At 41.0% G+C, this 27,529-nt stretch overlaps 1 protein-coding gene across 3 annotated transcripts in view; it reads right to left on the bottom strand.

The window, feature by feature from the left end:
- MYH9 (myosin heavy chain 9) overlaps positions 1-26,786 on the bottom strand; it is a 74,437-nt gene extending 47,651 nt beyond the window's left edge. Inside the window, exons 1-3 of one of the 3 annotated variants that reach the window (XM_056339468.1) lie at positions 26,648-26,786; positions 10,404-10,756; positions 4,612-4,768 (exon numbers count right to left, since the gene is read on the bottom strand). In XM_056339468.1, the coding sequence (XP_056195443.1) occupies positions 4,612-4,768; positions 10,404-10,736 (490 nt within the window). In that variant the 5' untranslated portion in view covers positions 10,737-10,756; positions 26,648-26,786. Of the gene's footprint in view, positions 1-4,611; positions 4,769-10,403; positions 10,757-25,908; positions 26,063-26,647 lie in introns of those variants that run through there. The other 2 variants (XM_056339469.1, XM_056339470.1) reach the window with 2 other exon arrangements.
- Positions 26,787-27,529: the final 743 nt, after the last annotated feature.

Raw genomic sequence — 27,529 nt, 5'->3', positions numbered from 1 at the left:
AAAAAGGGTGTGGTAACTACTAAAAAACAAGTGGGCAAGGGACTCTTTTAGCTCCTTGTTCTGTTGAAAACCACATTCTGAGACACAGATTTTGAGAGCTGCACTTAGAAGTCTCAAGTAATTCAAAGCATGTAAAAAATTTCTTAAGAAGATCCAAAACTACGAACCTATTTTCTTTTCATTTGTATACATTTGTATACAAACACCACCAAAATGAACATCCTCCATAATTTGTATCCAAACTTAATGCATCAGAAGTTTGAACAAATCTTGGAAACTAACTACTGAAACCACAGGCTATATTCTTTTGGGTTTCGTGGAAACAGAACGACCTTTACGTACAACTTGAAAAAGACATCTGTGCCTCTAATCTGAACAGCTCTGTCAATCAAGTTTCTCTGAATTGGTAAGCACACACAGAATACTGTATAGGAAATAAAGATGCACTTTGGGACAGCACAATATACAGCGTGACATAGCAGACCAATGCTAAGCAGCAAGCTGAGAAAGAAGACCTGAGATCATGGAAGTTAAACCAGAAGGGTTCTACTAGCTTGGAAGCCTAAGAAACAAGTAAATGTCTTAAGAATTACAAATCAAAAACTTCAAGGTCTTGTTCTATAGAAGCGGATCTAGAAGACTCTTTCTTGTGAAAATGACAACTGGGCCTGAGGTGCACATGAAGATCTACAACAGCAAGTGATCTGCCTTAAAATAGCTAACACCGTTTCCTCCCTTACTGTAACAAGACCAATAAAACCCCCACAGATCACAAAGCTACTGCGCTTCAGAATTTTTTCTTTTAAGCAGCAAACCCAGAGACTACCTAACTCCCAAGTGAATACCAGCAAGGTCTGCAGACTAATCCATCAAGGTCAAGGAGGGTTTAATCACTGCACAATGATTTTAAGAGTTTTGTTCAGTGAACCATTAGGAGCCCTACACTAATATGTGTAGAAACTAGATGAGAAAGGAGTCGGGGAGTACATTCATTAGCAATGCGCTGTCTATTCCCTGTGCTACCTATCCCTTAGTTGAGGAAGTTGTGCTTTGCAGACCTGGGTAACCATACTGATCTAACATATTACGGAAGTTTCAGACACTGGCATTAAAACAGCCATCATGCTCTGGATACCAATGAAATTTCTAGCTTCTATGAATAAGTATTTCACATAGAAAATTCCCCTGTGTTCCAAAAGAGACAAGCAGGTGTTTGACAGCTTTAAAATATGTTTTCCTGAAGAGATCCTCTGAAGACTATGAATTGAGGTAAAGAATGTTCCCCTTCAGTGTACATCTCCTGCATTAGAATAATGATTTGTTTGCTCAAGACACCACTCCACTTGCAGGCACTGTGTTTCAATCAGCACCAGAAAAATAATTATTCTGAAGGCAGTCAGACCTGAAGCTTCTGGCATCCAGGTTACACAGGGAATAGAAGCATTAAAACAAATAGCTGTTTTCGCTGGAAATGTTGCACTTTTTTCACTTCTGTGCTTGAAGCACACAAAGTCTCTCCAAGTACCATGCAGCAAAATAATGTTTTCATCTCATTTTTGAGTCTTAATGTCTTAGGTCAGAGAAAGAAGGAAAAAAGAAAACAAATTCACTTTGAACATGTTCACATGTTATTGCTTCAAGGAAATATTTCTGGTGAAATTTAACAAAAAACAATTTAACCTCTTGGAATATATAAATGCCATATGACACTTTTGTGAATGGAGTAACAAGGGTAGACACAAAAAGAGGACCAAGCTCACCCATAGTGCATCAGAATAGATGCCTGAAGAGTTAAATAGTTTCTGGATTAGCAGAGGTTGGAATAAAGCTTTCATCTTCCTTTCCCTTCCCAATTCTTTTCCTGATTAACATCCCTTTGAATAGTCTGCTTATTAGAATGCCATAAATTGACCAAAAAAAAATAATAAATTCAAGAGTCCAAATCAATTAACATGCAAGGCTTTTCCACTCTGTCAGCTTAAGAGATAATTATACCCCATGCTGACAGAAGTCAGAGTCAACAGCTGGCTGTCCTTCTCCAGATCATGAAGGATTCCGGTCTTCAGCACTCTGAAAGTAACCTAGGGAAGGCAGCCTAATCCTAAATGCCTCCGGCTCATGTGGAGCACCGGACCTTTTCATCTTCTATTCTCTGTACAGATTCCTGCCATACCACTGGCTGCTGCACCAAGCCTCCCCCACCGCTAAGCAAAACTGAGAAACTGGAATAGGAATGTTACTCTCCATCACCCCAGAGACTAGCCAGGACCAGAGACATTGACTGCAACAGCCTACTCTCCTTCAGTCCCACAGCAGACACTGGAATGATACTGTTATCCTTTGCAATAAGGAAATAAGGCAGCAAATAACCCTAAAACAATCTCTAGGGTTCTTGCTAGCACACATACACACATATGAAGCAACACACACAATTTTTTTCCAAACCTAGTTAACAGGTCAAAGCAGGCTAGTTCAAAAGCTAACTGGGAATGATACTCACATCCAACAAGTATTCCAAAAAGTCAGCAACAAGGTATCTCAAACCAAGCAAAGAGCTGGGATAAAACTCTAGACTGTCAGTACTGCTGAGAATATTGCATAGCTAGAATTATTCTGGGAAAGGTAAACACTCTAGCAGAGCTCATAGCAACTTTCCCATGCTAGGTAAACAGAGGCAAGGCTGCCGTTCTTCAGCTTTGTACACTAAAGCAATTCAAGTCTGGGGCTTCTGAGTTTTAGACATCACTCAAGCAGTGGTCAGACTGAGACACCTTCTCTTTTCAAAAGGAAAGAAAATACTTATGTAGATTAACCACTAGCTCTGAACCACCATCAGACCAGGGAAGGTTACCTGTCCCTTGTTGTAGAACTGCAGCTGTCTAGCCATCTACTGCCACATACGGCTATATCTGGCAGGGGCAAAGGACAACAAGATGCATGCACTTGCAGTTCCAAATGGTTTAACTTGCCTAGAGAGGGAAAAGGACTTTTTCAGTCCCCTTACAAAAACACCAAAGAAACATTCTGATTCTACATAGAAAAGATTTCTTTCTGCGGAACAGTAAGTCCGGTAGGGTTAAGTCAATAGCTTGTTTAAGAAAAATGTATGTTGGTAGCTGAGCTGACAAGGAGTGGGCAAGGAAGAGAAGAAAATAATAAAGGAAGCAAAACAGTGATAAGAGGTTTATGGACAACCATGCTGCCACATATAGTATAGGTGGTGCATCTGTCCTTGTCTTTCACAGCAGGTCCAATCTTTGTCTGAGGGAAGTGAAGTCCTGTATAGGTCCAGGTTCACAGATTTTTTTCCCTCTGGATACAGCATTCCTTTCAGTAACACATCAGTAGTAGTACAGCTGTATTTCTTCAAGAGCTGTCAAATCTTCAACAAATTGCCATAGGTACCCTACCACCAGTCCACTGCAGCATGTCTGTACTGATCACCCCTCACTACTCAAGGCTTTTACAAATACAGCTTCATCGATCCATCATGTTAGCTCTTCCATGTGCTCTGCATGACATCACACTTCAGCAAACTTTTTCAGCACTCTTCACACATAAAATTTTTTTAAAGCCACCAATGAAAAGTAAGTGGAAGGAGTTTTTCTTGCTCCCTTTTCACTCTGGGCAGTAATATTGTTATAGTCCTATGCCTCGAGCTGCAAGTGGTAGTGAGGGCACTCTAAAACTGGGTGTAATTAGAATTGCAAAGCATGATTTTATTTTATCTGGCCTTTGTTCAAAAAAAGCGAGGCCAATGACAAGACCTAGGAGAGACAAACACCTTAATCATTGCTAATCAAAAAATAAAGGAGTAATCAAGTTCATACAAGCCATGCCAAATCAAACTGTCCATTATATCCTTTAAACCTTACAAAACATGCTTCTTCATATAACCCAGCTACAAACAGGAAGAAAAGCACAAAATACCTCCACACCTGAACACTCTGCAAGCATCCCAAACACAAGCACTAAATCTGTTAAAGACCTCCTCTCAGAATGGGGGATACAGGACATTCAGATCTCCAGATTTAAAAGTCCTCAAGTAACAAACAAGCAGCAGGTATTATATATGGTTCCTTCCTTCTCATTTGTATATACGGGGCAAGGGGGGAAGGTCAATCTGCTTGCTTTCTTTTATTCTACAAAAATGACCACCACACTTCGAAATGTGTGTTAGACTAATCTTGTTTCACCCAACCGGACTGTTAAGGCCGGATTTAAAATACTTTTGTTAAAAGCCTCTGTCAACCAATACATATACTCGCCCACTACAGCTATTATTCCACAGGCTCATCACTGAGAGGGAAAGTTCACTACCTCGGTTCTCCTTGCCTGCTTCTCTGAACACAGCGCATTCACAGCAGTCTGTTCTTTATGTCAAGTTTAGCCCCTGCCAGACTCTTTGTAAGGTTCTTCAATCCACTAGAGCAGAAGACAGCTATTCACCTGAACACAAATGCTGGTACCAAGTAGGTGTGAGGTGTCTGTCAGCAAGGACAGAGGGGACAACAACGCCTTTTGATAGAAGTGAATTGTTGTTCTACAGTGTTTTGACTGCAACCTTGATTTGTGATTTCAACAAGAGTCATTATCTCACTCAGCACTCACCTTGCATCATACTCCTGTAGGCTGTGTCTGTGATGGCATAGATATGAGGGGGCATCTCATGTCTCTTTTTGCCTTTGTACATCTCCACTATTTCTTCTGAGTATATGGGCAGGTTCTTGTAAGGATTGATTACCACGCAGAACAGGCCTGAGTAGGTCTGGAAAGAAAATGCCCCAGCAAATAAAGACAGGAATTAAAAATGTTGCATACTTGCACATTTTAACAGTGTATTTACTTGGAAAAACAAACCAACCAGTCCTTTTTTAAGTGTTTCTTCCAGTGATGCCATGTGGGATGCTTCCCACTAAGCAGTATTAGAATCTGAGCAACAGCTGAAGTCATATCAATTTGACTAGTACTCAACATTTCCAGGCATGCACAGAGCATCAACTGACACATTAGTCACACTGATATCAAACTGGCCTGCTCCCTGTCCACGAGGATTGGCTTTTCTTCCTTTCAAAGTTCCTATATTCAAGTGAAGTGTCTATTTCATTATATGAGGTAGGTGCTCAGCTCCTAGAAACATGCGTATTATTATGTTCTGCCTCATTTCTTGGATTTATCCAGTAACTGATCAGCTACAACATAATAAAGCTTCAAGCCAAAATAGTTACTAAAAGAAAAATAAGACCAGTATACAACACCTTAGAGGTCTTCTAGGCCACTGGGCTCGCCTGAATCCAGTGTTGACCCTGCTCTGAACAGGAGGCTGGATTAGACAGCCTCCCAAAGATCCTTCCAGCCTGAACACTTCCATGATTTATAACGCAACATATATGTTTTCTAATGTATAACTAAAACTAGATTCAAAACTGTAAGGTCATTAATGTAATACAGTTCTGAACTTGTTAGTATAGAGAACAATTCCAAAGCATCCCATGCTCAAAAAGTCAACAAGATTTGCCAAAGTTCACTTTAATTCATCTCAAACTGTTAAATCATTGATGTGTGACAGCAAACCTTGATTTCTCAATTGGTTTCCACTGAGTTAACTTTTACAGTTCTAATGGAAGACAATTGTCAAAATACTTCTAGTGGAAATATTAAGCTTCTTAAAAGGAAACAAAATATCTTTGAGATCTCCATACCTGAAAAAAAACAACCCTAACCAACATTTTACTTGCAAAGGGAATAGGAGGAGCAGAGGATTCTTAGATATTTCCTAGATATTCTAAGAATAGCACTCCAAGCCTTGCTCCTAGACTTTAGAGCTACCCTAGTTCCCTGTCCATTTTAGTGGCAGCTGTTTGAAACATCTGGAGAATAACAGCTTTCTACAGGAATTTGCAATGCTACCAGCAGACAATTGCAAAGACCAGTACATTTGACAATTTATTTCTCTTGCTACCATCTCTTCTATTGTTTGCTCAGTGAAGGGTACTTCGGAGTGGTGAAGAGTTCTTCACAATGAACACAGAGTACTTAATCAGATTTAGCCTCTTTAGCTAGATAAAGGTAAGGATTAGACTACAGTGATTAGAAGGGTGAAAATAGCATCTACTACACATAAGTTGTCTTATATCCAAATTTTTTATATGCTGGCTTAACATTAAGTAATTAGCCCACTCTTATATGCAGCAGATTCAGATACAGTCTTCACCTTATGTCCTACAGAAAGCAAAATTTTTACAGGTATTTAAGGTTCCTTTTCCATAGTGCAGTATAAACCATCAGGATATGTTTCCAGATGTACTTTTTTAAAAAAATATATATATATTTGAAGAATATTTGAATAGCTTACAGAGAATACTAAATCTCTTTCCAAAGTGGGAAACTATGAAAGTTGGCTAAAAATCTTTTAGCGTAGGACTTCTAAAGTTCCAGGAAACTAAGCTTCAGTGAGACATTCAGTCAGGCTAAGTTTGAGGTAGTGCTTGAAGGAACAGTTTAAGGATTTTGCAGAAACTGACTTGGCAAGGCTAGCTCCTTTTGCCTTAGCCTTAGTTCTCCATCATGACAGACCACACTTCTACAGCACAGAATAGCAGCTGAAAGACTGGGTTGTGCTTTTCTGACCTTTGACTACACTAGTGGAAGACAGAGTAGGACAAAGAGGTAGAAGGAGTAGACTCAAGAGTAGCATGATCACAGCACCTTGTTCTTACACTGGTACAGAAGTAATTGACATTGGAGTCAACTGAGCTGTTAGAATAAAAGCTGTAATTTTATCAGAATTCTAGAAAACAAGTGAACAGAACCCTCTAGGCTGCCAGTTCCAACTGTCTGCATTAGCAACCATCTTGCCTCAAATCCCATGGTAGCAGCAACATGCACACAATAATCAAAAGAAGATGCCCTATATAGCCCCTGGTGTCTGTTCATCCCCCCCAAAACTGTAACTCATGCCACAGACTGAACTTTTCTCTCCTTTGAAGATGTTAATAAAGCTAAATGCCTGTTTGCTGCTTTAGGGGGATTAGAAAGAAGTGAGAGCAAAAGAAAAGTGATAGCAAGTACTGTATTCCACAAGGAATGTAATGTTTTCTAGTCTGTATTTGTTTGACTTTTTATGGCCATGTTTGCTGACAAACTAGAATTGTTGCTTTTCAGTTAAGAATAGTGTAAATGTCTGAAGCTGGACTGAAGCAGTCTTACAGATAAGCACATCAATTTAGAAAATAGAAGACATTAATTTCAATTGGAGCAACAAAGCCATGAAACAGGTATGCAGGAAGAAGCCATCACCTTCTTCCAGTATTCTGGTTGCCAGGAGAAATACCTAAGGGAATTTTCCTTACAGTATAATGATCTCGGACAGATGTGTGAGGTGATATTTTTGTCTAATAAAGAGAGGCAACTAATCATGGCTGAGACAGGCAACTGAGCAAGACCATCATGTCACAACTGCTGGCCAAGCACACTGACAAGGGTTTTAAGTAGGAAGCAGGTCAAATTATATTGAGCAGAAGCTGCCACCACAGAGAAGACAAGAGTCATATTCATCTTATTAAAGTACAAATAAAGACTTATATGCATAAATCCCTGAACTGAAACCAAGGCTGCAGTTGAAAGGCTAATCTATTATAAGCGTAGCTGGCTTGGAAATCTGTACTTTGTTTCAGACATTACTATCTCAAAACAGAATTCTGGCATTACCTTTTGCTAACTATTTCAAGTGACACACAGGCCAAACTGGAACTAGTTTTATTTTTCTAACTGCTAAACTAGCTCTGAAGAGCTGAAAGGACCGTTTGCAGCATGGCACAAAGCAACATCAGAGTTTATTTTCCAGCAATTGTTAACTTCAATGAAATAACTGGAACATGTAAGGTTGAGGTTTGAGTTTCACACTGAATACAAACAAAGGCAGTTCAGGTAAGCAACAGAGAAGCTGAAAATGATCTTCTGACAAAGCATTAAGAATAGAAAGGGTTAATATGAAAGTCAGTCAAGTCACCACAGTGCAGAAGTAATCAGCCCATGCAAACAGCAAATTGGTGTCAGACTCAAGCTCTTAGTTCCTGAAATGTTTAACACTACCCGCTCAAAGTCTGTCTGCACCCGCCATAAGACTTCCCCTTCTTTTTTATAGGATGGGCAGACAGAAAAATGAAGTTAAAAAAAAATAAAAGCGTGCCACAAAAACACACAGTGCTGCTGGCAAAGAAGAAAGGACAAGAGCAGAACTAAATTATGCTTATGATCTTTCCAGAAAGATTTTTGCTAGAGATACATTGCGTGTATTCTTTTTCTTCAAGAGGATTAATGATCAGCTAACAGCCACTCCAATGAAAGTATTTTAAGCCTTCACATTAATCTCCTGACTTGCCAAGAACTGCTGACAGGTAAGATCAGTCCATTTCACAAGTGCACAGAAACACAGTTTGGGCAAAACTAAGATTCTGTAATAAAGAATTACTATGCTAGGTTTATTTGGGTGAAGGGTGTGTGGATTTTTTAATACTTCTTGCAATCCAATTAGAAGAACTCAATTTATTTCAGTCACAGACTATGTTTGAAATTTCAGAGGATACCTTGCAAGATATGTGAAACAGTCCATTATGTAGCATGCAACAGACTTCAAGATGCCATTGAATTATTTTCAACTTATTACATAACCTAGCAATGTTTCCTGTTCTAAAAATGTTACACATGATCTTGAACATCCTATGTCATCTCAATAACAAAATTCTTCCCTCTGAGAATAGACTTTGACCGATAGCCAAAGGAGCTACTGACAACACAGAATAATTAACTACATCAACCTCCAACTGCATTACATCTCAAAATTTTTGTCATTAGACAGTGGGAGTCAGACTAAATTTATATCCACTTTGCATCCTTCAGTTGTTCCCTGGTAATTTCTGTATGCCTTCACGCCACTCCAGAAGAGCAGCGGTCACAGCAATAGCCAGAGTCAGAGTTCCTAGCTTGTATTCATGCTCCTTAACTTAGAAGGTTCACAAAAGGTTCTATTCAAGATGCATAGCTAGGGTAAATTCCTGCTACGAGGTGTCTTAGATACCACCAGTTCCTGTTAGGGCAGAAGAGATCATCTATGGTTTGCCAAATAAGATGACTACATAAAAGACTATATCCCCATGGGTATGACGAAGTAGAGAGCATACAAAAAAAACCCCAAACATACAGATAGATACTGCACAGATTTTTTACTTACATTGTCTTCTCCGTATGACAAGAGAGGCAGCTTTTGGGGTCTGGCAGCATAACATGCAGGGGAGGGGAAATCTACACAGATTTTCTCCAAGGACTGTATTAATATACATGTTTTTATATTAAATTTATTCTTTCATACAATTTATTTTAATAGATTTCCTAATCTACTGTGAAGATTTCATAGTGCCTAAAAATACTGAACATCTAGCATTTTCTACATCCCTCAGGATTCCATCTCAGACTGTCCCATTTTAATTCTGTAAGCAGAGGCTAGTCTGAGAATAAATAAACCAAGAAACACTAGTTCACGTTTTAACCAGTCATTACACCCAAATTTTACATTACCACTGAGTTTAATCATTCATTCCATGCCTGCAGAGTATTAATAAAGCAGAGGCTATCATGACCAACACCTGCTGGCTAAACAGAGGCCACATGAAGAGGAAAATCAGAAGGGAACTGAAGAACCAGGTCAAGGTTCCAAATTCTCCTTCCCCACCTTTCCCTGTTTACTGCTTTTAGTATTCAGTGAAGTAGCTGCTGCATGCTTAATTGGGTGTGACCGTTGGTCCCACAAATGGTATCTTTGTCATTTCCACAGCAATAAGAAGCAGGAATCTCTGCTCTGGTCCATTCTGGTGGAAAGAAAAGGAAATACTTCCTATCTGTAAGCACATGCAGGCACATATGTGCCTTCTCTAGTAAGGCACTTTCAGATCTAGAATTTTTGTAACAAAAAATGTTTGGCACTAGCATCCTTTCCCACTGAAGCTCCAGACATGGAAAAATGCAATTCAGATGTTAGGTATATTAGAACTGTGTTTTTATTGTTATTTGGTTCAGTTCAGATCAGACTCCCTGTTTACCACTTTCCAACTGCTCTCACTTCTTGCTAAAAGTAAAATGGCATTCAAAACATCCTGCAAACAAAGACCTTAAAATGTTAAAGACAAATTTACCACAGCATTCCTTGAAAGTTTCAACATGAACTAGAGGGGGACTGGCATAGTTTAGCGAAAACATTTTAAGCAGAAGGAAGAAGCTAAGTCGCATGAGAGTTGCATGTAGGGGCAATGAAAGGTTAACATACATATTTTAGAAGCAAAGTGATTACACTAAGTTCACATACTATGTAAGCAAGAGCTCTCACCTCAATAGACAAGATTACTTACATAGATCAGTCCTGAGTAGTATCTCTCCTTTAAGTTGTGAAGCACAGAAGCCTCATTCAGGCATGTCAGCTCCGCCATATCTTCCACTTTAGAGAATTTGGGGGGGTTCATCTTCTGGATGTCATCCTTATTTACTTTCACCTTCTTCCCATTCTCTGCCAGTTCCACGATGGCTTCATCTCCTACTTCTTCCTTCAGGCTAGCTGCCTCAAACCCATTCTTCTCTGAGGGAACCCATACCAACTTCTTAGCTGCCCAGTCAGCCTGAGTCAGAGGGTTATTAATGATGTTTTTGTCCACATAAAGGTACTTATCTGCATCTCTTTGCGACATTGTGTTTTAGAATTGGGGACCTGTGAAAAGAAGTGGGGGAGAGATATTTTTAAAGCTTCAAGATGCCTTGAAAATTCCTAAAGGCAGACAGGCACACGCTAAGTACTCTGAGTCCCTGGTCATCACAGCATGCCTCCTCCTCGTTTAGTTTCATGTCAGTAAGCACTGGTAAGTTGTCAAACTTCCAATAAGGTCAAGGTTTTGCTTGCCAAGAGGATGAAGAAAACCAAACTAGCAAGCAGTTTAAAAAAAAAAACAAAACTGCAATCCAACAACACACTGACCGTTAAGTATTTGGAAGATGTTATTTGGCAGAAAGAACACATTAAAGTGGCAAGCATCAAACACTTTGTAAGATGCGCCAATACCCATAGCATCAGATGCTATATCAGTAACGTTCAGGTCAAGATTAGCCCTTCACTGCTCTACTTAGTAGAGATATTAGCTCAGAAATATAATCATAACTGTTTAATCAACACTTTTACCTCCTGTGTTCTTGTTCTGATAAGCTATGAATCAAATACCACAACTTCTTCCAAATGCCATATACCAGTCCAGACAATACATAAGACATGCTCTACTTCTAAAAGACATCATCAATAATGAAGACACCAGTTAAGACCAACATCAGATATTTCCTATCACCAGCTTAGTAGCATCATCCAGCCCACCAGTCTGAATCTTTTTTTCTAGACAACGGTCAGTAGCAGAATACCTCCAAGACACTAACAGAATAAACCGGTGGTCAGGAAATTTAACAGCCAAAAATCCTCTATTGGGATCCTTCTACGAAGCTATGGTCGGGTAGAGGAGAAAGTATCACTCCTCAAAATGGAGATTTAGGCAGTATGCTCCAAAAATGGCACCCTAGATTTAGTGTTTCATCAAAACCATAATGCTACTGCCAGGGATTTTCCAGTTTATAAGGCAGCAATTTTATTGGTGCCATTCAGAAATCCTTTCAATCAGAAGAAAGGACTGCATACGTCAAGGCTCATTAACCACGTAACAGCAGCCTCTTTACAAGGTCCCATAAACATTACTTCTTGAATCCTTCCTCACAAAGATACCAGTGTCCTCAATATATTTTTTTCATAGCTTGCATAGAAGCTAGAGCTCTCTACCACCAAAAGAAAAGGAAATGAAAACATCAATATTCACATCATGGAAGGCTGTCAGGATCTACAGGGATCACTTTTCTACAGAACGTACTCGTATTTACAAACCAGCCTGCAAATCAAATAAGTGAAGTCTGACTATAGATACCACAGACAAAAAGGTACTGAGAGCAGGACAGAAGCAGTTCAACTTACAAAATATGCCTGAGAGCAACAATAGTTGTTGAGTCCCAGCATTAGCAAGCAGTGAATGAAGCCAGAAAAACATTAGCTATAATAACGACGGGCACAAATACCCACACCATTAATTTGTAAGCATGTAGGGAAATGCCCTTCAACAAATCTATCACTGTAGGTGGTACACAACTTTGAGCCAGAGACTGTATGGATAGCTGTATATTCACAGTCAAAAACTCTTTAGCTAAGAAAGAGAAAATTACTCTATAAATAATAATATCCTTTAGCTTGAGCATAAAATCTTTGCCTTAAGCCTTACAGGATATGCCAAGCAGCTATGCCACACTTTACCTCACCTTTCCTTCCCCACTGGGTTGCTGACACTTCCACTTCAATCACCGCAATGGTGATTCTCAGAGCAATTCCTCCTCCCTAGCTTTTCATACTTTTATTGAAAAATCCAGATTTTAATGGGTACACAATGAAGAGATTTGTTGCAGATAAGATGTAGTAATCAAAAGGCTGACATGAAAAACTTGAGCTGTCAAGAGAGCTCCAAGATCATGCCACAACAGCTAGCCTGACAGAGTATGTAGGAAATAGAGAAGACTAACAATTCAACAGAAGATATTGCAATTCCATGACACTGCAGTGTAGCATCTGCAGGTTGTGGTCAAAGGGTTAAAAAAAAGGGAGTGGAGGGAAGAGGGGGGAAGAATATTCAATTGTGTCCAGAGCTGTATCAGGTTTGGCAAGGCAACAGCTGTGCTCTGCCCTCCATTACAGAGTTTCCTGCCTATGCAACTCCCAGAATCTAACCAGTTGCCTTTTTTGGCTATAATCAGGCAGGACACAGAGGCAGTATGCTTCAGCTAAATTCAGTTTCATCATTTCCTGATGAATCCTAAGTAACCAGCCATCTGAAGTGTCCTACATTACAGTGAAACATATTCCTCACTTCCTTACTGTTAAGAGTACATGCATTCAATCCGCCTTGGAGATTTATTCTGGGATAAAGACTAATTCTTTTTGGATAAGAAATACTTAAGACCACAAGAAATCTTTCAAGGGGTATCCCCAGCCAGTTCTAGATCTGAAGAGAACTAAGGAAAGAAGATAGCTGCAGAGAGGTTAAATGCCTCGTAGGAAGAGAACCCTGAATTATCTCGCATACAGCAAGACTGCATTCTTCATCCAGTAAGGGATCATTCTATAGCATCTATCCCTTTTTATTTGGAAAACAACAACTTTCACAGTAAGAAGAGAAATAGCCTAACATAGCTACTCTAAAATCTCAAACATTTAAGTTTTTTATGCCAGTACTACCAAACAGTGAGGCGATTCAAAGATGGTCTGCATCTCAAACTTTAAACAGACTTGAAAATTACCCTGTTGCATGGCGATAATAGGGCTGTGCGCTGCTGCCATCTTAAACTAGTTTTCATACTCTCCAGAACAGAATCATCAGGTACTAGAACTAAAAAGCTGGAGAATCATGCTAAGATAACATAGCATTAGTGCTATTCTCGAGGCTGACTTCTAACCCACAGGGCCTCTAAACTAGCAATACCACAAACCAACCATTAATTTGCCTTCTCCACAAGAACAGTACCAGAGGAATCAGATTCAGCAAGTTCCATCTCTCAGCCTCCAAAACTTATCTTCCTAGCTTATGCTGCATGTCACTGGGCATTTCTAAAAACCCCTTAAGTGGTCAAGGAAGTAAGCCCAGTAAGCTCTTGCAGCCTTACAGCAATCCTAACAAATGCAAGTCATGACCATTTTAGAAACAAATTAGGAAGCAATTTGTTTGCCTAGTAGTTTGCATTTTGGGTGTAGATAATTATGTGAGGTAAGGACATTTATCTTTACATGACTATTGTGTAACTGCCAGATGAGAATACCGTTAACAATATTCTTTTTGATGCAACACCAGTCTATAGGTAAGACGACCAAAAAATAGAGAAGGAAGACACACCATCCTTATTTTGATTTTAAATGCCTCCTTCCTAGTATTGTTTCCAAAAATGAAATACTGCAGTCACTTCCCTGTTAACCCAGTATGCTCCCTTTTTGTGGTTCACAGCAGTCTGAGAACAGGCTGGTCAAACATTGCTTGTTTTCCATTATTTCAGGCACCAAGACACTCTTTTGCCATTTAACTACATAGTTGTCACAAAGATGCCATATAGTTAGAGGTGGAGGCAAGGCAATCTCTACAGTCATGAACAGAATGGGACCCAGATATTAATATGCAGTCCAATACTAAAAAAAAAAATCCAAGAACCCTTTACATACATATTTCCCTGCAGATTCTTTTGCGATTAATGAATTAAACACTGGCTTTAAGCTAGGATGCTATATATTCCCATTGAACTAGGCAGAACTACCCCAAACCCTCATTTGAATACAATCATATGGACAGAAGTTTGCCTTCGCCTCCTACAATTTCATACCCTTAAGACTTGAATTATGAGCCACTTTGCACACTCCTCTCCCTACTTAAAGCATCAAGTGCTTCCCAAAAACCTGGACACAAACACCTTGTCTGGATTGGAAAAGCCTAAAAGCTGACTCTGCTATATGGTCCCTTCCTTTCAATTACAGTGTTTTGCAACTACTAAAAGCATAGAACATTATCTGTTTATAATTTTCCAGAAATATTTGTATTATTCCCCCCCCATGTTTATTCTGTCAGCAGCCACAGAATTGCTTCTGGGACTGAGCCACTGCTCAGTAAATTGAGCTTGGGCTATGCTAAACTATCGAGCTAAGAGCTGAAGTAGAAATAGAATATTCAGAAGAGCATTAATGGCAAAAGTTTAAGCATCACACTTACTAACAAGTATTAGAGCACTAGCTAGGCAGAGAAAGCACTTCTAGTTCTGAGTTATCTGAACCACCATTAAAAAAGTAAGGATCTCCAGACTGTTCTTTTTAGGCTTCAGTCTCTTTATTAGCAAAAATGCATTATTGCATTGGAATAGACCGCTTTAATCACAAACCATTTCCCTACTTTAATGAATTATGAGAAGTTTGTGAAATACTGGGCTATAGATAGCCAGATACGTGTACTGTATACTTTCTGATTCAGATCACTATTTCAGAACTTCACTAGAAGACGGAGCCTGAATGAAAGGGGACGTATGTCAATAAAGTTTTCTTCTGCTTCATATCTACTAGTAAGGCACTGTTATAAAAACTTTCTGTGATTGCACATGAAATGATCCCCCCTCATGGTTTGTCTAGTGGCTTTTATACTAGCAGTGCAAGAGGAACTGCCATAAAGATCAGGGTGACAAAAAGAATGAAAATAGCATACACATTTAGACTAAGTTAATTTCCCTTTGTTCATACAGTTCACATTTTAAAAGTATTTCTGGGACACAATTCTCATGCCATTTTCCAAAGGGGCTTACCTTTAGCAAGTGGTGAGAGAATGCAGCACAAGACAAAAGGCCTTTCACAGACCAATAGGAATGTACACCATTTCTACAGCATGACAAGACTTTTACACTAGAAACTACTTTTACACTAGCACTACCAGTCACTTACAGTCCCATTTCAGCTACAACTAAATTGTCCTCAGTGAAGAAACTTGATTCTTTGTTAATACACAGCATTTAAAAAATAATCTGACTTTGAGAAGAAGCTAATGATTCAAACTAAGTCTGGTCAGTAACATTCCTATGATGGGAATCCTTGTTAAGTGTACAATCCAAACAGCTAATACTTGCATTATATTTGCAAACTCAACTATTTCACTCTCCCCAGCCAGCTGAATACAGTTCATCAAACCAACAGAAACAGTCGCATTAAGCGCAGCTAGAAAGCACAGTAAGTAGACTTTAGTGGCCAGACTGCCTACAGTGACCATGAACTGACAACATTAAAAACCAAAAACCTAACCCACCAAAAAAACCTCGCTACAATTCCCTTGTATTCACTAAGAAACTGTTCAGATCTCATCTGTTTAGGACATAACTAGGCTGACACTTCACAGCTCCATGTGCCAGGATGTTTATGGGAAAGAAAACTGCGAAGTTTGTTAGCACAAACTGCTCCAGCTTCTGACACCTATATAAAAACTGAAGTCTGAATCACTAAGGGTGAGAAATTAATCCCGGGGGGTGGGGGTGGGGGAAAGGGAGAAATGGCAGGGGAAAAGCTGGCAGGAAGCTGAACTGATGGACTGACTGGTTGTAGCTGCTTGTTTCTCAGTACATTGTGACACACCAGTACTTTATGCTGAACTAAAGAATCATGAATTTCAGTTATTCCACTAGAGAATACAACCACCAGTCAAGTACACGAGTTTGCAATTAATACTCCCCCATAGATAGCCCCTCGGAGCTGAAGGCATTCAGCTACACTTACCCTTTTTGTTCAGAACACTGTGCTGCCACACAGATCCATTTCTTCTAGTTCAGCTTTATTTGGGATTCATAATGATTGCTGTTAGGCTTACTGTAGTTCACTGCTTTCCTCTCTAGTCACAGGCTGATGTACAAAATACATTGTTGAAAGATTTATTTCACAACTGGAATGCAGATTGCTGGCAATTACTGTTGCATATTCAGTTTGACTGTAGTGCTGCCCAGACTTGCCAGATACCATGTTTACTACTGTAAGTTAAACTCAAGGTAGAGCACTAAAGTGCCCTCTCTGTATGCACAGGGCTCCAAAAATCAAGGAGGACTCTAATATGTAAATGATACCTGTGTTACACAAAAGTAATCTACCAACCAGACTACATGTAAGACACACCAAACAAGTTGAAGGAAATTCTGTATCTTCCAGGTGACCTAGAGGTACTTAGCACGCATCCTCAGCACAAGAAACATGGAATAAACGTTTCTCAGTTTCTGCATAGCCAGCTCTCATCAGCCGTCAGGCACCACTTCCCGGTACATGTGAAGCAGCACTTGTATATTCTACTGTAACAGCTGACAAAGGAGGTATGCTCTGTGAAAACCTGAGACTTTCCATCACAAACTGCAAAGGCCAAAAAGCCACATACAAGTAATACACTGTCCTTACATGCCACTTAGCAGTCACCTTTTCTCTCCACTGGGTTCAAATGAACGGCAAGATTTTGGAGAACAGAAGCTACAAGCACAGCACACGCAGAAGCAACGTAAATTAATGCCAAGCTGAAGAGGCTAGTTTTGGGTAGTAAAGTGTGAAAATGGCATAGTGCAGCCTTCACCACAGGCTATACAAGAACAGAAATGATCCTGGGTAACTGCACTGCACACCATAAAGAAATTAACCCGTGCAGATTATGGGCAAATATGGCCAGGCATTGCTTCCCCAAGTTAATGCTAGGGAGGGTATGCGTGACCCTATTTTAATTACACCTTCTCAGTTCAGTGAGACACAAAGACACATTACCATGTAACATGGCACCAATGAAGTTAATCAGTTCTGTGAAGCCTGTGCACATTGTTTAAACACACCAAACACTGGTTTAGGGAGGGGGAGGGTAGCCTTCTGTTGATTTCAAGTCCAGTCTTTAGCATGACAAAGCTAGGCTGGCTGCCACCCAACCCCATTCACTTTGAATAAATATTCAACGTTTACAATCCTGCATAATACACTTTCTGCAACTGTTGTTTCTCATTAGTGCGTGTACAGTACATGCCTTCTCAGCAGAGGAGAGAATTCCTCTTCCAGAGACAGTGTGCCCACAAGGAAAACATTCCAGGGGGAGAACACATTCTTCGTGACCACTCAGCAAAGTAATCCCACTTAAGGAGACAGCTGTAGTTCAGAAAACTGCAGCCCATCCCTGCTGTTCAAGCTGTTTTGCTGGAAGACTTGTTTTCAGGAGGCATAATGGACTGCAAAAGTTCTGATGAGGCATGCAGAATTCCCTAGGGACACTGCATGAGAGAGGGAGGAAGAGCTTGGAAAGTTTCAGCCTGTCCTTATTATCTCGGGGTCACTTTTCATCCCTTCCATAATATTCTGATTTAAGGCTAAAAAGCTATCTGCCAAGAACTCTCTGGGGCACTGAAGTGTAAGGTAGCTCTTCCAATACAGAGTTCCATATCAATTAGCGCTCCCTACCATCTTTGTCAATGCCAGGTTTCATTTCATCACAAGAGGGAACAAGGAATAAAAGAGTTACATCTAAAAATACAGGAAAAACACAGTTCTGGTTCACTTTTTTAGAGACAAATATTTAGCAGGCATGTGGCTAAGATAAAGTCATCTTACAGGAGCAATTATTCTTGCTTACATTAACTGAAAAATTACTTTGATCACAGCATCAATAATACTAACTTTCTTCCAGCTCATGTTAGAAAGAACCAAGAATCAGTGCAAATTTGTCTGGCAAACCATTTTTAAAAAGATTATTTTTACACTGGAGCAGGGAATCAAGTTTCTCTAGACACTTACGGCTTAATCTACTGTGCCAAACTATGACCCTGTACAAACAGCCTTCTGCTATATCTTGTATTTTATTCTTGTTTCCGATAGTTCCACTCCACCATTAACAGCAGCTATGGTGGTGGTAGGCAAAAACTCTGGCACAAGAGAAGCCTACCACCTTTACAGGGTCTAACTTTAATTTTCAACTCTTCTAGCCATACGTAAGACTCATTAAGAGGATGTGCCTCTGTTTATGAAGGTGATCTTGGGGGGGGAGGCAGGAGGAAAATGCTGTTTCTGGATATGAGAACAGCAAGTCCTACACCGAAGGAAAAATGACATAGCCTTAAGTTCCAGAATGTATAAGGAGGCCAAGTTGAAAGCCTTGCAGAGCATAAATATCAAGTTCAGAATGGTGTGAAAAACCTTGAAACATTTTGATTGTGACATTTCCCTATTGCATTCAAGGTCTTGCAGAGCTTCATGGCCCCTTACTTAGCGATCCATTATAACCAATGTTCTAGAGAAAGCCTCTGCTGCAGCAGAGCGCACAATGAACACTTCCCTCATCGATACCCTTCAGCCTCACAGTTGTTTTCTGGTTAGCTTGTTCCTTTCCTGACCTGTGCTTTCTTCCTCAAATGTCAAATATATCAGTCTTTAAAAAGGAACAGCATTAGGCATTTCTTGTTTTAGAATTCATCCAGCCATGCCCTCCTGTCTGGATCTCCTGATTTTTGCATTAAAAGAAAAGAAAGGACTCATGTTTCAACCTGAAATGTGTAAAAGCAGGGGTACTTGGAGTAGGAACCCACTGCGAACTGTTACACTCATGGCTATATGGCACATAAAATCTTCTCTATCCTGGCGTTACAGGAAAATACATTTTTGGAAAAAAAACAGAATTATCCCTTTCTGACAGGAGACTGACACTATGATATTCCACAGTCCCAATAAGTGGAGGCAAATACAAATTGAAAGTTTCCAACAAAGTTTTGCTTTCTGGCATAACAGGATAAAAAACAACATGAGGAAACACTGACCACAGACTAGCAGAACTGTTTCATGGGTTTCTACCATAGTTAACAACATTCTCCACAACCATATACACTGCAGTGCTGTGGTGGTGAGGCACTGGAGCTGGTTGCCCAGAAAAGCTGTGGATGCCCCATCCCTGGCAGTGTCCAAGGCCAGGCTGGATGGGGCTCTGAGTAACCTGGGCTAGTGGAAGGTGTCCCTGCCCATGGCAGGGGGGCTGGAACTAGCTGATCTCCAAGGTCCCTTCCAACCCAAACCATTGTATGATTCTATGATATGCTTTTCCTTATCTACACAAGCAAGAGCTGAACCATTTACTGCAGTTGTACATCTTCCCAGTAGAACTGCATGGTAATATAATACAGCATGGTAATTTTTATCAGTTAAATCTATATCAAGTTTTTAGAGCATTAAAGAACTAAAATTTACCCATATAGTTCTGCCCATTAGGAAAAAACTTTAAATTTGCCATGCAAAATAATTTATTCCCACTATGTGAAGGAAGAAGATAAACTGACTGTGTACACATATATACCAGTGCTACACAGACAATATGTAGATCATTTTTTAGAAGTTACACCAGTTTGTCTCATATTCTGGCAATCCCTTTTTTAAAGAAAAAATATGACTAATACAACTTCCTCATCACATTTCTGTGTTCTCATTTTACATTTCCCATCTTATACTGCATTGAACTGCAAACTCTGTCTTGGGAAGGGTCATAAAAACAATTCCAGAAGAATTTACTGCGTAATGAAAGGTCAAAGATTTTAGTATCTGCTATAAACATTCATACTGCAATATAACATAGATGATAAAAGCCAAGTGAACCAGTTTAACTCACAAATACTAAGTCACAGTTTAAAGAGGTTTCTGTACCTGTGGAGAAATCTTATTTTGTACTTGTGCTCCTCCAAGAAAGAAAATTCCCTTTGTCAGTAAGCAGACACATCCGTTTGAAACATGACAGTTTCAAGTACCCAATTACTTAATTATTGTAAATAGTCTACCATATACCTGTATCTATAATCCCATATCCATTTATTTAAACAATTCTGTAAAGTCTGAATAATTTTACTTCATGTCAAAAAGAGATAAAAATATCTCTATCCCTGAACAACAAAAACAAAGACATCTGAACATCTATGAAGAATAAAATACATTAAGTTGTATTTGCTAAAAAAAAATAAAAAATAATCCATTAATAAAAAAAAATAATCTCGTGGACTACTTCAGATGCATTTACAAGCAAAAAGTAACTAAAGTTGTTCTCTAGATAGTTACCTGCAATTAGTAGTTTATTAATTAAATTGCCCGTTTCTGGATACCTTCATCTCAAATCCACCCCTTCTGATCCGTTCCACTAACTGTGAAACATACAACTACCCACCCCCCCAACCACCACCACCCCCCAAAAAAAAGGAAGAAAAAAGACCAAAGAAAAATGTCAATACCTTCCTCTACATTTTAAACTATGAATTACATGGCCAAAACGGAAGCCAGAGAGTATTTTTCTCCATGTACATTAAAAAAAAAAAACCTGTCAAAAGTCAATTTACCTCAACCACCAACTAGTTCCAAGTGCTTAGCCAGGAACTTTCTCATCCAGTTCATCAGTCTGACTTCAGATTTACATTCAGTATTTGTTGCCAAGTTCTTACATTTAAGTATCTTATTTTGTTGAAATATGCCTAGTCCTAAGACAGACTATCAATTTAAGGAAAAGAAACACTACCAGTGAAACTTAATTTGTATTCACACATTTCAAAATAATTGATTTTATGCATTCTGAGCACAGCAAGACTGGAATCTCCTGCACAAAATGGCAAGCAGACCTACAGTGTTAACAGTCCCTATCAAAGAGAGCTTACTAACTGAAAATTTACCTACAAACTGATATAACAGTTGTTTTAACTCGGTCACATTTGGAGAAAGAGACACAAGCAACTGAATAATTATTTTTTTTTTACTTAGAATTTTCCTGTAGGTTTCCTTTTTTTCCCCTTGCATATTTAAATAAACTCCAAGTATGTCAATAAAACTAGCTGAACTGAATGTTGGCCACAACCAACTTGAACCAAAGTCAAATCTACTGCACCTCCAAGGTTGATTAAAAGAGCCTAATTTCAACTGAACTGGTGAAGTCTTGACCTTAAAAGAAAAATACAGATGAATGTACTCTCATCACTACAAACAATAAAAAAGGGAAGTAAACTATTACAAGAACATGCTTTAAATCTTGTATTTTAAACAGGAAGCTACCCAACAGGAAAAAAAATTAATAATCTGACTTGACAATCCTGTGCAAGTTGAGCTGCAAAATTTCTCTAAACCTCTTTTCTTACAAGTCTGAACGCCGCCTTTGCTTTCATTCAAATCAGAACTCCAGTTCTGTGTTGAGGCATATATCATAATGGATTTCCTGCCGAGACTCTTTAAAATGGTAGTTCTTGATGAATAGAAGTATTCATCAGTTAAGGAGACTTTACGATACAGATTTTCAAGTTCAGTTTCCCTCAACGTATATTAATTATTAGCTTGAGTTTACCGAAATCACTCATCCATGTGGTTTTATTTACTACTCTCAGTAGAGTCAGCATACATGCATTAGGAGAAATTTAAATTTCTAGTCATGAAGACAAGCAGAATCCAAACCCTATGTACAAAACTCTAGAGGCATAAATTTCATAAAGAGGTCATAGAGTCAAACCACAGTGTGCAGAGTTGTATTTCATTATACCCCTCTACATCCAACAGCAATACATCTAATATTTCTATAAGAAATAATTTGCAGTAGGCAAGTACGCTAGATCAATTTTACAGTTTCCACCTTGCTATGTTTAAAAAGGACATGACTTAGCAGTACTAACTATCATACAATGAAATCAATCACAGTTCCATCACTGGAAAATTGTAGACACTACTATTTCTTTAGACCTTTTAGGATGCTCAGAAAGGCAACATACTATGCTGAATAGTATCAGGCCAAAGAGCCATTAACTAACAACAGGGACTAGTCCATTACACTGAATATGGCTGGGCTGGAGTGAGGTCAGAAGACGCTAAGCCACTACAGTAGCCTAGGATTGCAAGACAAATCGTTGCTGAGATTACTACTTCAAGTACTCAGAACAAGTTCTCACAGTCACTAAAGAAAAAAGTGAAGCGGATAAACCATAATTAAGATGAACTTGTAAATCGATGCATTTCATTTAGTTGGACAACACCCATTTGCATTAGCTTCCAGGGCAGAAGTTGCATTTGTGTTTTTGTCTCATCATACTGTATTTAAATCAGGTTGCTAGTTTCCATCTCTTTCTACACTAGGAAACTCAATTAAAATCATGGTGTGCTTAAACTGAAAAGAAATTTGAAGTACGAGGTCACCAAGTCACCATTAAGCTAGAGCAACTGCCAGCAAAAACAATGCCGCTGTAGGCAATCCCATGCTACTATAGTTTTGTTCCAACCCACAGAAGACTTAACGTTAGGCACACAATTTCTCTACTTAACATGTAAACAGCTGTGCCTCAATTATGAGCTAAGAAAACAAAGACTAATAAGGTATTTATACAAGAAATCAAAGACAAAATTGGATGTTAGAGGGCACCAAGTGCATTATTGAGTCAAATGAACAAATACGTATTACATCATAAACTCAGGATTAAACTTTTGGACACCTTTTAGTAGACATGCACACTAACTCTGAGCCTCTAAAATGTACTTTAGTCATCAGTTAGCTTTAGCACATTACCCAATAACCTGAAGTTACCACACAAGAAAGCAGATGTAGTACAGACGGGTGGGGGATAAGATAACCTTAACTTGTGACTTCCCCTTTCAGTAAACCTTGCATTAACCAGATCGGTTCCCGTACCTCCAGTGGGTACACTTACAGTCTCACCCTATTATACTCACACCAACTCGTAAGTGACACAAATCTGGGCAAGACACAGGCCTAAGAATGGGGATAGAAACACAAGATTCAGGAGAATCACAATACCTACATGTCCTGTCCTATCTGCTTATTATCCTGGAGATTAACAGAACAAAATTTTGGGGTTTAGACAGATTACTTTAATCTCTTAGTACAACTGAAGTATGTTTTCATGTAGTTAATAGCCATGCTGATATACATACGCTCCTTTGTACCTGCATGTGAATAGTCTGACAGAGGACTAACCTGTGAATGACCAGTTATTATAAACATTTAGTGCATTATTTTTTAAAGACCTGCCAAGATAATAATCATTCAGGTTTTCAAGATACTTTGTTACAGTGGTAAATGTACCTCTCCCCATTTGTAGTAGAAATATTTGCAGTGCCAAGTGCTGTTGCAAAGAGATTTAAGCACCTGCAGTATCTGACTCCACCATAGTTTTTAACTCAAAGATGAATCTTGTACCGCCTGCTACACAGCTTGAACAGTCTAGAACATTTTACATAATATCAAATACATGTGCTGGCAACCAGCATATTTTAGCCTCCTAAGTGAGAAATTCTTGTAATTTGTTTCCTACAACTTTACTGAGCAAGTGAAGTTATTATTTTTTATTATTATTACTTATTCATTAATGGTTTAACACTAAAAGAGAGGAGATTTAGATTAGATATTAGGAAGAAATTATTTACTATGAGGGTGGCGAGGCTCTGGAACAGGTTGCCCACAGAAGCTGTGGATGCCCCATCCCTGGCAGTGTTCAAGGCCAGGTCAGGTGGGACTTTAAGCAACCTGGTCTAGTGGAAGGTGTCCCTGCCCGTGGCAGAGGGGCTGGAACTTGATGATCTTTAAGGTCCCTTCCAACCCAAACCACTCTATGATTCCCGATTCACTTAAAAGATAATTGTGTAGCTCTCAACCTATTTGTCTTCTTAAAATGTTCTCAAGCTTCTCAAAATCTACCCAAATGAAATAATGAAGAAAAGCTTATGCTTTCTTTTTCTCTTCAGATAAAACTATCACTCTGGCAACAATTTTCTTACAAGAGCAACCTGAAGTAAAAAAAAAAAAAATAAATCCCAGAACCATGATAGAAATATCCTAGCAATCTATGCAAACAAAGTCCAATAAAAGACCTTCAGTTTCTACACTCATTCTTCTGGAACTGACAGAACCTGACTATTTAGTCTTCCTGTTTATACAGAAACAGCCACATGCTACTCAGCAGAGCAAACTCTGAGGTCAAAGTCTCTTCTCCAGGGAATTTTCAAAATCAGATCTTGCCTATACAAGTCAAGCATCCAAGAGATGACACCATATTACAAGAACCACGTAACTCACCGGCTTGGTGTTGGTCATACTCACTTTGAGGTTACAGATCAGTAAATATGAGAAGTTCAGACCCCTGTTTCCATCCACTACTAGTAATTTTGCAGCTTAAGAGTTACTGAAAATTTTGCCTGTCCACCTCCAGAAAGACACACACTATGAATAAGTGCAACAAATAAAGCTATGAAGAAGGAGAACAAGTCAATTCAAACAGTTCCACCTGACACGAAGCTTCACAGAACTGTTTCATGACTTTAGTTATTTTTACAAGGTCAGATTAGCAGCACAATCTTGTGACTATATAGTTTTGGCAATTGTGATTAACAACTTCAAAACTTTTGTGCTAAAGGCAACCCCACTTACATTTATCAATTGCTTCCTCCTCGTTACAACTTTGTATTTTAAAAAATTTTTGCTTATGTCTTTTCAACTCTGGGAGAGAGCACTACAGTTGCAAACAATGCATCTATGAGTCAATACATATCTGCACCACAATTTGCCATTTTTACTGGAATGCCATGGGTTAGTGAACTTAGTCACATTGTTACCTAGTGACTAATTTCAAAAGCATCTTTACACAAGCAGTAACTGATTTAGAGTGCTGTTACTTTGGTGAGAATTAAGGATGTGTAATTTAATCTTTCAAGCCATGGTTCAATAGCCTCCATGCAGATTACAGTATTTCTTTATAGTGTAGGGCAGAAGCACAGAAATCATAGTCTGCAGGCCAAAGTCCATCTTCTACAGTATCTCTTCAAGTTTGAAGCACAAATTTCTTACGCGATACTTCAGAGATTACTTTGTTTAGGACAGACCTGCTCACTTAGAAAGAAAGCTTAGGTTCTTAGTCTGCTCTGATGGAGTGCAGCTCAGGACGTTATGACAAAGGATACAGAAGAAAAATCTATGGAGAAAGAAAGATGAAGAGCACAGTGTTTTAATAGAAAAAAGGGGGAAGGAAAGGAACCGTAAGGGAAAGGGGAGTGGGGGGGGTGGGAAGGGAGTGTATGTAACAGCCACTGCATTAAGAGCTTCCTGACCAAGGCAGTTTACTTCTGAAAAAATCCCACTTCATTACCAGAGTCATGTTACTGCCTCAAAACTCATGTCACCCTGTATTTAGGAAATTAGGAGCAATCCTTATTAAACCCACTGGCTACACACAGCCCTCGGGGACTATGAAACTCCTTACCTTCCACACCTACTGGAGACAGGTTGGTAACGATATCACTAGAATCCAGGTAACTTTCCCTACTCTGTCGGAGGTGATGCCTGAAAGCACACGCTATCTGCAAGAGTTTTTACTGCAAGCTTCATCTTGCCCTGTCACTCCCTCCTCCCTCTCTCCTGGCTTCACCACACAGACCAAACCGAACGAGGAAGTGGAGATCTGAGGGCGGAAGCCAAGCCCATTGCAAGGTCTGCAGGAGGATTGTCAGCCTGTGACTCAGGCTACAGCCCTGACAGCTGCCAAACGGTCCTATTTTCCCCTGCCCGTTACTTCCAAAGGACGGACACTCGAACGCGAGGGGGGAACTGGGGGGAGACGCACCGGGGGGGAAGAGGACGGTCCTGTGAAAAAGAGCGCGAATAACAGCACCCACCCCACCTGCGGGGCGGCCGGGCAGCAGGGCGTGGAGGGAGGAGACGGGCAACTCCCTGGGCATAATGCAAGCGTGCGGCGGCACACACGCTTCCCGGGGAGAGGGGGAGTCCGGGGGGGACGGGGAGCATCCCAGGCACTGCAGGTGGGCGCCCAACCGGGCTGCCCGCCGCCCGGCTCCGCGGGGAGAGCGGCAGAGAGCAGAGGGGGAGCGGCACCCGCTCGCCCGGCCAGACAAAGAGGCGCGAAACCCGCCAGGGGGGAAGCACGGCGCCAGGGGGGCAAACCGGGGGCACCCGCGCCCACCGCCCTACCCGACCGGCTTCACCTGGGCCCGGCTACTGCGGAGGGAGGGAGGGAAACGCCGCGGCGGCGGCGGCGGCTGCGCTCCTCGCGGCGAGAGAGTGGCGTCCTCACGCTGCCGGCTCGTCCCGCAGGCACCGCTACCGCCTCTCGCTCACCGGCACTGCGAGGCGCCCGGCCAGGAAGAGCCGCCGCGGCCCAGCAACGCCGCGGCGCAGCAACGCCGCCGTCCCGCCCCTCCCGCCCCCCCGGCCCCGCCGGCCAATGGCGGCGCCGGCTGCGGAGAGCTGACGGCCGCTGCCGTCAATCGGAGCCGGCCGCAGGGCGGAGGCGAGCCGCCGAGGAAGCGGCGAGCCGTTGAGGAAGGGGGTGGTGCCTCGCGCCCTCTGCCGTTAGCAACGGCCGGGCGCGCGCGGGGCCCGCCCCTCGGCAGCCCAGCCCAGCCCCGAGGTCGGTCGGGTGCGGAGCGGCACGGCGCGGTACGGGCCGGTGGTGGCCGCCGAGGCTCTGCGGAGGGTCGAACGGCGCGCCCCGGCCTCCCCCCACCGGCAACGGGAGCGGGCCGAGCCCCCCCTTCCCGCCGGGTCGAGTGGTGCCAAAAGCCGCTCCCACAACCCCCCGCGCCAGGCCGTGCCAAGCCAGCCCCACAATGCCCCGCGCCGGGCGGGCACCGGCGGCCAGCGCCGGCCTCAGCCCTGCGGGAGCGCGGCCCGCTGGCGCTCTGGGAGGCCTCGGGCTTGCCGGCTCCAGCCTGCCCCCAGGGCTGGGGCAAGGGAGCTCGGGGTCAGCCTCTGGGAGCAGGGCCATGGGCTAAGGCCCCGCCCGCCGAAGGCCATGCTAGAAGTCCTCGGAAATTCGGGGGGGTCCCCACCGGGTCAAGTTGTCCCTGCTCAACCCTGTTGTCTTA

This window comes from Falco biarmicus, chromosome 5 (assembly GCF_023638135.1).
Source record: "Falco biarmicus isolate bFalBia1 chromosome 5, bFalBia1.pri, whole genome shotgun sequence".
Classification (NCBI taxonomy): domain Eukaryota; kingdom Metazoa; phylum Chordata; class Aves; order Falconiformes; family Falconidae; genus Falco; species Falco biarmicus.
Note: the sequence above shows the minus strand (reverse complement) of the source record. Positions and strands in the feature narration are given on the sequence as shown.